Source organism: Myotis nattereri (genome assembly GCF_964212035.1).
Source record: "Myotis nattereri genome assembly, chromosome: 6".
Taxonomy (NCBI): domain Eukaryota; kingdom Metazoa; phylum Chordata; class Mammalia; order Chiroptera; family Vespertilionidae; genus Myotis; species Myotis nattereri.
In genome coordinates this window covers 35,715,342-35,727,107 of record NC_138081.1, presented here as the reverse complement: position 1 = coordinate 35,727,107, position 11,766 = coordinate 35,715,342, and the positions used below count along the sequence as shown (strand labels likewise).

The window sequence follows — 11,766 nt, the reverse complement described above, 5'->3', positions numbered from 1 at the left end:
TGAATGGATTACAAAATCTGAATTATTAACCAGTTAATAAGTAATCCGCATTATTAACTGGTTAATACAGATTTTTGTAATCAAAGAAAACACGATAATTTCAAGAGAAACATCAAAAGTGCTTTATTCAAAGTAATGTCCATTGCTAGCTACACATTTCCCCCAATCTTTCAGGTAATTACTGGATTCTGTCCCAATAGAACTTTTCTTGTTTTGAGGCAGAGCATTCAGAGACCCAATTTTCCATTTTTTCGCATGTTTTGCAGGAGGGTTCACAGAGGCGTGTCTGGAGAAGGGGGTTTCTTTACCAAAGATGCATGTCCAGAAACTCCCACATCCATAGTCTAGTGAACTTTCCTGCTTTGGCTGATATCTCCTGGCTGCTCTGCAGATGGACTCAAAGCCTATAATTCTGGTGAGAAGAGAATAATTAGAGCGATGCCTGCCGGGGAATATGCTGCCTCCCAGCTGTAGTGGATTGAATGGTGTCCCCCACCCCAAGATAGAAGTCCACCTGGAACCTCAGCGTGTGACCTGGTCTGGAAGAAGCGTCTTCATAGCTTTCATTCAGGTCAGGCTCTGGAGATGAGATCAATCCTGACTTAGGGATATGCCCTAAATCCAGTGAGTGTCCTTGTAAGTCACAGAAAAGCAGAAGACAGAGAGAGAGAGAGAGAGACACAGGGAGGAGAGGCACTGCAGGATGGGGGCAGAGAGTAGAGCGACACTGCTAGAAGCCAAAGGTTGCCAGAAGCTGGAAGAGACAAGGAAGGATTCTCCCAATTAGGTGTTTGAAGGAGTGTGGCCCTGCTGACACTGTGGTTTCAGATCCCTGGCCTCTAGAACTATAAAACTATGCATGTTTGCTTTTTTAAGCTATCAAGTTTGCAGCAATTTGCTGTGGCAGCTCTAGGAAGCTAATACACAACTCCTGACAAATATTTCAGGTTAAAAATGGTGCAACCTGGGCGGTTCCTCTCAGTGCTGTGGCCCCAGGGCCCCAGGGTCCCAGTCACAGGGCCTTTGGGTGGCAGATGTATGTGGTGCCTGTGGGTGAGAGTGGTGGCATCAGCCCTGAGGGCAGGAGATATACTATTAGACAAGTGGAAACAATAGAGATTCTCTGGCAGACACATTTGCAAACTGACAATGAACTTGCTGTGCCCTCAAGGAAGGTGAGTCAGACGCAGAATTCTCTCAATAACATAAGATCTCTTGACTCATTCTCAATGGAGGTAAAGATGGAAAAATTGTGTGTCTATCATTGCAAAATGTGTATACTCTGACATGTTTTTATGCTTTGGAAAAAGTGCTTTGCCTACAAGTTTTAGCCTTAACCTTGAGGTTTAGTCAGTTCTAGTCTAAATCTCCTTCACTTCAGACTTCACAGCGGTATTGCCCCCGCAGAAGGCCCTTCTGCCTTTGGTGGTTTGCGGAGCTGCATGACGCTCTACTGCCATCGTGTGGTGTTCATGCGCCACTACACCCATTTTTGATGAAGTTCCTGTTCTTACCAACAGAGGGCAGGGATTGAGGCCGCTCCCGGGAACCCTTGTTTATAATTTTGAGTTTTTGGCATTGAGCTAGTATGGCAGGGTGAGGTTTGAAACGGAATATTTAGATTGAGAAGAACCATATAATACAACCTCTGTTTGCGTGTTATTAATGCGGTGGAAATGCACAAATATTGCACAGCCTCCCTGGAGGTGAAGACAGACTATTTTGAATTTCTGATTCTTTTTAATTCCCACCCAGTCAGGGTTTTCATGGCATACTTTTCTAGGAAGCAATTTACATAGCTTAGAGTCATATTTGGTGAGTGGCTGCTATTAAATTAAGGGAATCATGCTTTCTTTTCCTCCATCTAACGTCTCAGGACAGTGGGACTTTCCCGCCTGCCCTGTGTCCCATTCCTCTTCCCAGCCCTGGCCACATCGCCAATCAAGTTACAGCTCAGAGCTCTGGCTGGAGTTTTGAAAGTTCTGGAACCTTCTACCTTTTCTACCAATATCTAGAGACAAGACTGCTCCGCAGTTTTCTGGAGCATTATTTGAAAATGTGTCTTCAAGAGAAACAAGTTTTTAAAGGGTAAGAAAAGAATTCTTAGAGCATTGCTCCAGGGGATTCAACTTACCAATGTGCATTAAATGGAGCAGACATCTAAGTGGCTGAAAGCCATGACCAGCTTCACCTGGCCACTACTTTCCAGGCCTGGGCCCTCCCACCTTTCTACTGAAAGTCAGATCCACCCACTCGGTATCACCCGAGAGCAGTCCAGTTTCATATGGGTTATACTTGCAATTTTAATGAGCTATTTTCCCAGTGCAGATGTCTCCATATTGGTATGCATAGGTTGAGAAATCAAAACACCATTTTTGATATGATAATACATTTAAATAAAGGAAAAACAAAAGCAGACCAAACCAAAGTATTGTTTTCAGACTACAAGATGGAGAATTGCATTCAAGACAAATCTTCGCTAGAGGGCAACCAAAAAGTATAGAACTTAACTTTGTCTCTTATCTGAAGGAAGAGCTATAGACCCCTTGAGCATTATAACCATAGCCATGTTGGGAGTAGGAGGTGAAATTTTTATGTTTATCAAAAAGAGATCAAGTTCTAATAGGCTGAAAAACAGTGATCTAGGAGAATATAGAGTTAGCTCTCACTCTTTCTGCCACTCATTCGTATTACCATCTTGTTTTTTGTACACATTCTATGTGCCAGGCACTGAAATGCTAGTTTACGTCATTTTTTTTCTTTGAATCATTTCAAAAGGATTTACAAATAATTTCACCCACCCATTTTATTATAACAGGATTGGAAAAAGGCATAAAGAGAGAAAAAATGCATTAGCCATGAGCTCCACCATAGTTGATATTGGAATGTAATTGTGGAGCAGTGCTTTGAATAGCCAGGGTATATTGAGACCATATACTGAGTTATATTACTCCTATAGTGGTCCCAGGAAGAAATTTAGGAGGTCCATGAACTTGGATGAGAAGAAAAGAAATGCCCCTTTACTTTTTTCTTATCTCTAGCTGAAAATTGGGCATTTCTTTCCACTATCACTGTAGGCAACAAACCACAATAGCATAATAGTAGCTGTGACATCATTGTCAATAAAATTTACAGATATTTTTATAACACATTAGAGTTGCTGCAGATAACTTGAATTATTATTTTTGCTCATCATTACTTCAAAAATACAGTAGTTACTGGGTCTTTCACTATTTTAGTCCTACAGTAAAGAAGTCATGTATATGTATGAATCCATCACAAATTTGTTTTTAAAATGTTTTAAATTTTTTAATATAGTTGTTTTTTCTAACTGTATGTAATTTTTAAATGAGTTTAATATTATTCTGAGAAGGAGTCTAAAGGCTTTACCAGGCACCATAAGGGTCCAAATTGGATAAAAGGCTAAGAACCCAGTGGTGGAAGAAGGCGCAAGTGTATAGAAGAAAAAATTTTTCAGACACTAAGTGATCAATTGTTGAGCACACAAACAAAAGCATCATGTACATCTATTTGAACAAAGAAAAATGCTGAGTGATATATTGGAAAATATCTGACAAAAATATATAGCTAATGTAAGAAGAATTAAATACACACACACACACACACACACACACACAGTGGGGCCTTGACTTAGGAGTTTAATTCGTTCCAAGACCGAGCTCATTAAGGAGCTCATTAAGGAGCTCGTTAACTCAAATTACTCTGTCAACTCAATGCAAAAAATCGGCCGAGAGACAGCTGGTATCTCAAAAAACTTGTTAGTCGGGACACCCCTAAGTCAAGGCCCCACTGTGTGTGTGTGTGTGTGTGTGTGTGTGTATTTCAGAGAGGAAGAGAGAGGGAGAGAAACATCAATAATGAGAGAGAGTCATTGATCAGCTGCCTCCTGCATGCCCCACACTGGGGATCGAGCCTGCACCCAGGCATGTGCCCTGACTGGGAATTGAACTGTGACTTTCTGGTTCATAGGTCAACACTCAACCACTGAGCCACACCAGCTAGGCAAGAATAATTTTTAATTAATATTCAATAAAAACCAAAGGCAAAACATTATAGACAAACGTGGTGATTTTACATGGAGTGAGCATGATGGCAGGAATAAGTCAATGTGACGGGTGTGTACTCTCGGGTGATTTTACTTTATGTGTTGGTAGAACTTGGAAAATCTAGAGGAATGAAGAGATAACAAGACACATACTAGTCCAAAAAACCATGACAGGTTTTCTGCTATCGTGGAGCTTACATTCGTGTGTGTGTGTGTGTGTGTGTGTGTGTAGGGAGGGCAATGACCCTGTTGACTCATATGGAGGTACCCATTTTTCCAACTACGACACAAGAATTTTCTACATTTCCCCTTTCCGGACTTTGTCTTGCCCACTGTCTTGTCATTGTAGAATGTGTACTGGTACACATATCAAAGGCAGGGACTTCATCTATGGCCATTCTGAGTGCTGTTTAGTTTTTGTATATTTATATTTATATTTATATTTATATTTATATTTATATTTATATTTATATTTATATTTAATTTATACTTATATTTATATTTAATTTATATTTATTTTTATACTTATATTTATATTTATATTTATATTTAATTTATATTTATTTTTATACTTATATTTATTTTTATACTTATATTTATATTTATATTCTGTGCCTCCTTCTTTCTTAGATGTAGGTCCTTTATGAAGTGACTGTGGTAGAGCAACTGTCATTCATGCATACACATTGGCCAGATCCCACTGGAGGGGTAGGGGCAAGCCCCAATGGTATATAACCAAAGTGGGCCAAGTAGAATTGTGACAAATGTTTACAAGGAGGGATAAGGCAATGGAATCTCTTTTGGAAGCAGACACCCGAGAGGCGTATGGACTGACTCTGGGAGGGCCGAGAAACTCCATGGGGCTGGGAGTCAAGGTGTATCAGTTCAACTCCAAGATGCAGATTTTTGTGACGATGCAGAACTGAGGAACACTGTTGCACTGGGACTGGGGGCAAGAAGTAGGGTACGGGTACTCAGATGATGATTTTTCCTGGGAACCAAAGGATAAGTCTGGGTTTGGCTAAAGATCACTTTGTTCTGCATCCTTGATTCATTTCTCTTCCTGAAACCCGCATAGGATGTACTCAAGAGGTTTGATAGTGCCAAGGGTGACTGCAGCAGAGGACACAGAGAGAGAGAGAGTCAGTGGAGAACAACCTTAGACATTTTAGTGGATGGAAAAGCGTTCACCTGCTCATGTCCCTATTCCAGCACCTCCCCCCGTAATAGCACAGGCGCTTGAGAAACCATGCAGGCCACGGGCTGCTTCAGGCGGAGGATGGTTGGGTTAGAGGGCTTTCCCAGCCGGTGGGCTCTTTGTTCTTGAAGATATAGCTCATCTTGAAGATACAGGCTCAGAGTCCTCCAGACCTCAGTTCATAGCCCAGCTCCACCCCAACTGCATTGTGACCTCTGGCCTCTTGCTTAGCGCTCCAAGCTGCAGATCCTTTATGAGAAATAGGGGCCATAGGAGTATTTAACACATAGGGCTATTCTGAGAATTAAACACAATCCTGTAGCCCTTTGTACACTAGTAAAATGCATGTAATTGCAATTTTTTTTTAAAATGCAATGAGCTCTCTTCATAGACAGAGCGCTCCTTTAAGACAGGTAAGGTTTTTTTGTTTTTGTTTTTTCCTTTTTCTTTTTGTTTCGAGTACTTAATATCTAGCACCCAACAAAGCCCTGAATGCTGTTAGTTAAGTAAAATCAGATCATATATCTCTGGCTGGAATTTCCAGAAAGTAGGTTGTCAGGTTCAACAAGAAACCATGAAAAATTAGCAAAATCGCTTCTCCTCTGGTTACTTCTCTTCGTTGCAGGCCCTGAGGTCATAGTGCTGCGCAGATGTGTCTGACTTGACAGGAGACTTTTGCTTTTCTGTCTAGAAAATAGGAGCCACATTCAGTTGCCTATTTTAATGGCAGACTAGTCCCCCCTCCGCCCCCCACCCCCCACACACACTTATGTGCTCTCTCGCTGCCTGTGCACTAAATAGCTTCGCTCTGACAGTTGGCTGTCCACGGAATCCATCACTGTTTTAGTGTCTTGTTGACCCAGCCTAACAGATAATTTCATGTCCTGTAGACCAAACAACTGATTGGTTCAATAGGGTAAGATTTAGTCAACTTGTTTAAAAAACTTGAAATAACCGATGTAGTGACATGTTTCAAATTGCTTTATAGTCTCAAATTTGGTACTGAGTCAGCTATGTTTATTTTGCTTTACAAATGTAAGGGCCCTTAAAAGGTGAAAAGTAGATCTCAACAGTTATTTTACTACCAAACAACATGGGATCAGTGCTTCAGTGTGAAAATGCTGATTGTGAAATCTGTAAACACACTATTGGAGAAAAAAAATATCATGAAATTAAGTTAAGAAAGCTAATAATTTCTCTTTTATCATGTCACTTTTAGAGACTCTACTATATTGGAAACTATATTTCCTAAGGTTCGATTGAAGAGGATTTAATATATTTCTTGGTTTGTTAAGTGAGCCTACACTAAGGCAAGGTTTTACAAATCCATTAGGGGTTTGGAAGAGAAAGACGGACAGAGGACCCAGATGCTTTGACGAGAGACGCAGGAATTGACATTTTGATATGTCACATTACCTGAGATGATTTGGCAATTGGACAACAGAGTTGTCTCTTTTATTAGCACACCCAAACAGCAGCAGAAAAACAACCTTCCATTTTATTTTCATGAGATTTATTGTTTTTTAATAATGCCACTTTTCAGAAGTATAGTCATGTGCTCACTTAGACAGGCTGACAAAGTGAAAACTTGTACGTGATGCAAAGTACCCTTTGGGCCATAGATTAAGACATAGATAGTGCAGTGACAAGTCAAGTCAAATGCCCGCAGCAGACAACAAATCCCAACCTCCCCTTCCCATGATCTGGCTCCCATTTTGCACCATAGAACCCACAGTGGATATCTGGGCAAAACATAGAACACAGATGGCTACCGACAGACATGAAAAGTAAATTTTATTAAACATGTTTACATACATGAGTTGGAAGTTCATTTAAAAGCACAGGGGAGTGTTAAGACAAGTGGTCAAAATAGAAAGATACTACCCAATTATAGTTGATTGTTGGCCACTAAGACAGAACGGAGTCTAGTAGAAGTGCACCAATGCTTCAGTTCTTCCTGCTCAGCATGGTGAGTAGTGGTCAGTCTGTGCCCTGTGGAATGATGGGCAGGTGATTCTGGCGTGTGTAAATAATGATAAAGAATTCACTTGGTGCAGGCAGTATGTCTATGGATTAAAACCTAGTGTGTACACAGTGTCTACATGTGTCACAGCCCCACAGTTAGAATCTACACCAAAATATTTATTAGAAGGAATTTGGTCCATACTACATCACGTTTTCCAGAGGGTAAAAAATAAAGTCCATCTATAGACATTTCACCCCAGGCTCACAGATCGAGTCTGGAAGAAACCTGCAAAATGCCTATAACAAAAATGGATGGCTTAGATTTCTTGGTTATTTCAGTATAGTCATTAACGAGCAAAATGTACAAGTACATGCAACATACAAGCGGGCCTAGATGGAACTAACATACATTATTAAATAGCCTTTTGTTTCTTTTCTCTTTCATTTTTTATTATTATTATTATTTTTTTTTTACAAAATGTGCATGCAGCGTTGTACAGTTCCAAGTCATGCTGCTCTATCTGTGTAGTCACAAAAGTTGAATGACTCATAAAAGGAGAACATGTCAATGCACCTGCAGTCTGCAGTATGGAACGCACACACAGAATGCCACAAGGGAAAGTCAAGGCCAAGAAAAACTCAGATGAAGAAAATGCACATTGAAATTTGACTTTGTTTTATCTCCCCCCCAAAAAGTAAGATACTTTGCATTAAAAAAAAACAAAAACGAGCTTTGTGCTTGCATCGATCTCAAAGAAATGTAAACTAAAATTCGATAAAAACATTAGTTTAGTGCAGGATAGTTCAACTGGAATTTCCAGTGAAATACTGAACAGCTCATACCATGCTCTTTCCGGGTGGACGGGTGTGTCTGCACTGAGGCACGGCCGAGAAGCCCGGGCATAGCCCACAGTGTCTTAGGTCCAAATCCATTTTAATCACCATTTGAAGTCAAAAGTGTGGTTTATACACATGAGCATATACTTTTTTTTATATCGGGAAGAAAAAGGCATTACAAGGAGTGTTTCCAAGGTACGATTATGCAGTTAATTTTAGTTCCCAGCATTAGTTGCAGATTGACTTCTTTAAAAGTCTTCCATGCAGAACAATGGAAAAGAAAGTAATATTTTTAGAATGTGAACAGATGTGCTCTCCATTAAACATGGTGATTCAGGGATTATTTTTTTGGAAGATAACTTTTTTTGTTTTCTGGGTTTCCACACATCAGACTGAAGAATTATAGCATGAAAGCCAGTGGAGCCCTTCAGGGGCCTCGCCTTGTTCAGCTGTTGAACACGCAGGGGAGATGCTACAGAGGCTGCTTCAGCCCTTTTTGTGGCGAGTTTGGAAAAAGAAAGGAAGGGTCTCTGTAAGCATCACGAGGCCTGTCATGACACAGCCGAAAACCAGTGTAAATAACAAACTCAGTAAAAAAAACGAAACAAAACAAATCCAAAAGCAACAAATAACACAGACAGAAACAAAACACAAAAGAACAAAACTTGTCGAACACCAGGGAAATAACACTGCTCGTGGTCTGTGTAAAAACGTGTAAAATACAACTTATCACAGAGCGAGTTTCCAGTTTGTTCAATTTGGGGTGCGTGCGTGTGGGCATAAGTGCGTGTGTGTGTGTGTGTGTGTGTGTGTGTGTGTAAATTTGAAGTTTCTTCTTTTTCTGTTTTTTAGAAGCATCAGTGGTTCTCACTAGCTTGTTGGCTCTTATTGTAATCTGATACACTGCCTTGTTCTGTCCTATGAAGCCAGATTGGAAACAACAGTTGGGACACATTATTGAAAAACTACTACAGGCAAAGCACAAGTTGATTGTCTGTCTCCAACAATGCTTTTGATCATGAAATATCTGGTTCCGATTATTATCCTGAAAGGTAGAGCTTTATTGGAATGACTCTAGTATGAGTTCACTACGATCGAATGCAGGGAGGCCCAGTTGAACTTTCCAGAGATGATTGGGAAGCCCGGCGGGTTAGGGGAGTGAGTGTGGGATCCACCAACGATGACGGTGGGAACAATTTGTACCATCCGATTACCATACTGGACAGATCAAGTTCTTCCAATAAGATCTGGGCCACACCCATAAAGCATTTATGGTCCATTCTTCCATAGTCTCCCCAGACGATCACCTGCAGAGACAGAGAAAGGCAATAAACTTAAACTCCTCTCTAGAGTTGTACCTTAGGAGAGTTGAAAGCAACTATTCTGTAAAGGGGGCCAGTCAGCTAAGGAGAGGAAATGAATATAACCAACACCACAGAGGAAAACTAGGTAAGAAGATACTAACATGAAGGTGCTCAGAAAGACACTTCACAATATGTTTTAGATTCGATGGAAGGCAGGTAATGTTTTCCTAGTCAATGAAGGGTATTACATACATAAACCTTGTTAAAGAAATACATATACAATTTCATTTACATATAAATTCAACACCTTCTTTAGTAACCACTCTCTAATAAGCAATGCACCTGACATTCAGCCAGTCCTGAATATTTGCTGGTCCCTGAACACTTCCGTTTTCCTTTCCTTTCTTCTTCATTGTGTCTCATGTCTGTAGATAATAATGCTCAATAAACTATTACTGGCATTATTTGCCTTGATATCTATCTATCTATCATCATCATCTACATCTAGCTATCAAGATGAGGCAAGGGGCAACAAATTGGGCAAAAGTAGAGGAGAGGATAGAGAGAAGAAAGAAAAGAAGGTAGAGAAAAAAAGAAAAAGTTTAATTTTATTAAAGTCCATTAAACCCATATACATTTTAATACATTCATTTCGCAGCCAACAGCGACTTGCTATTTTTCTCTACGGGAGAATGTTATACCACATTCCTCTCCACTGAACTTGAGTCTCTTCCTGTTTGATCACCTCTCAGTGTCTACAGGGATAATGTGGATTTTCAATGGAAAAAGTCATAGGAGCTATTACTCACCTGAAGAACTTTACCCTGCGGACTTTCATCAAACACCAGGGATTGTTGATACAAAGGATCAAGGGTTTTCCGTGCAATTCTTGTCTTCTTCTTGGCTATACAGGCCCCGTTTTCCAAAAGATATACCTTGACATATGGAGCTAAACAAAGGTAACATTAATGCATGAGAAGTTAATCCTTTACATTAAATTGGTTATATTAGAAAATACCTTACTAGAGATTTAGAGATGCTTACGGAAAGTTTTCCACTGACTATTTAAATCTTTTACAATTTAAAGTGCTTCAGATATTCTGCTCCTTCACTCCCATATGTTATCACTACAGCCAGTTTCATAATTTCAAATAAATGTATGCAAGTTACCTTAAGACTTTGACTTACTTGGGGTACATCTGGAATTACAATTCAGGTTTATATCTTAAAGCTCATTGTTTCCTTGTATTAAAACAAAACTTTTTCCTTTTGCATTTCTAAATGTACCAAAAAACTAATTGACATAAGCTAAGAAACAATCATAACTGAACTTTTCCTAATATGACAATATTATTCCTAATACTTTCTGACAGAATAATTGTGCAAAGATTCATTTTTATAGTCTCAAAGAACACAGAAAAGCTGCCTTTTTAATCAATCAGATGATAAAAAAAACCCCAGCATATAAACTTCAATGCAGCAGGTGTTTTGAGTTCCTTGCCCGTGTGATATTTTCTGGTCTAAACCCCTTCCCTTACCAGGTGTAGATTTGGAGCCAGGTTTTTGCGTGAGGCTTCGTGCTCTAATCACTTCAACTTCTAATTGGCCCTTTTTATCCTCCATTCCAATTTGTATATCGCCTGCAAGTGGAGGGAAGCAAATGTTTCAGCTTCTTTGAAGTTATGTGCAGTTAAAAAAATAGAGGTCTGTTAATAGGCTCCAAATTAGGATATTTATGATCTTGATAAAAACAAAGATTTAGAAACCCCCCCACCTCGCCCTCCTCTCCCTACTTCCAAATCAGGTTTCAAAATGTTTCTCTTCATTTTTCAGGTACTAATCCACTTAAGAGAATCTCAGGTTAGGTTATAAATTGCTTAAAAACAATATACTGAGGTATTTAAGTGATTCTTGTACTCTAGTAAGGTTTCTTACCCTTTATGTCATCTAGTATATAATACTTCTCAATAAAAAAGCATAATCTATCCATATTTCCATTTAGAGAATCACCATTATTGTTTTGGTGAATATCCTAGCAATCTCATCAGTACTTTCCTCTCTTCCTCCCATCCTTTCCTCCTTCCTTCTTACTTATCTATCTAGCTATTATGACCATACATCCTCAGTTTATTGACTGTATGGGCCACTAAATAGGCATGTCATTAACTATTTAACCAAATATAGGCTATCTGCATTGTTACCATTATAATAAATAGCTCTAAAAAGAATTTTTGCATATGTTGTCAATGCTTCTTGATCATAAATTCTCAGATTTTAAATTATTGGGTCTAATTGAACGGGCATTCAAAATTCCATGCATATCCTTCCAAATATCCTTCAGAAAGGCTGTACCAGTTTACACTATCACCAGAAGTATTTTAGCCCACTAATAGTGG

At 39.4% G+C, this 11,766-nt stretch overlaps 1 protein-coding gene across 12 annotated transcripts in view; it reads right to left on the bottom strand.

Moving 5' to 3' along the window:
• Nucleotides 1-7,041: 7,041 nt before the first annotated feature.
• Nucleotides 7,042-11,766, bottom strand: part of RIMS1 (regulating synaptic membrane exocytosis 1) — a 409,852-nt gene continuing 405,127 nt past the window's right edge. For all 12 annotated transcript variants that reach the window (XM_081094491.1, XM_081094499.1, XM_081094495.1 and 9 more), the window contains 3 exons: nucleotides 10,909-11,010; nucleotides 10,180-10,319; nucleotides 7,042-9,373 (listed from right to left, as the gene is read on the bottom strand). In XM_081094491.1, the coding sequence (XP_080950617.1) occupies nucleotides 9,155-9,373; nucleotides 10,180-10,319; nucleotides 10,909-11,010 (461 nt within the window). In that variant the 3' untranslated portion in view covers nucleotides 7,042-9,154. The remainder of the gene's footprint in view (nucleotides 9,374-10,179; nucleotides 10,320-10,908; nucleotides 11,011-11,766) is intronic.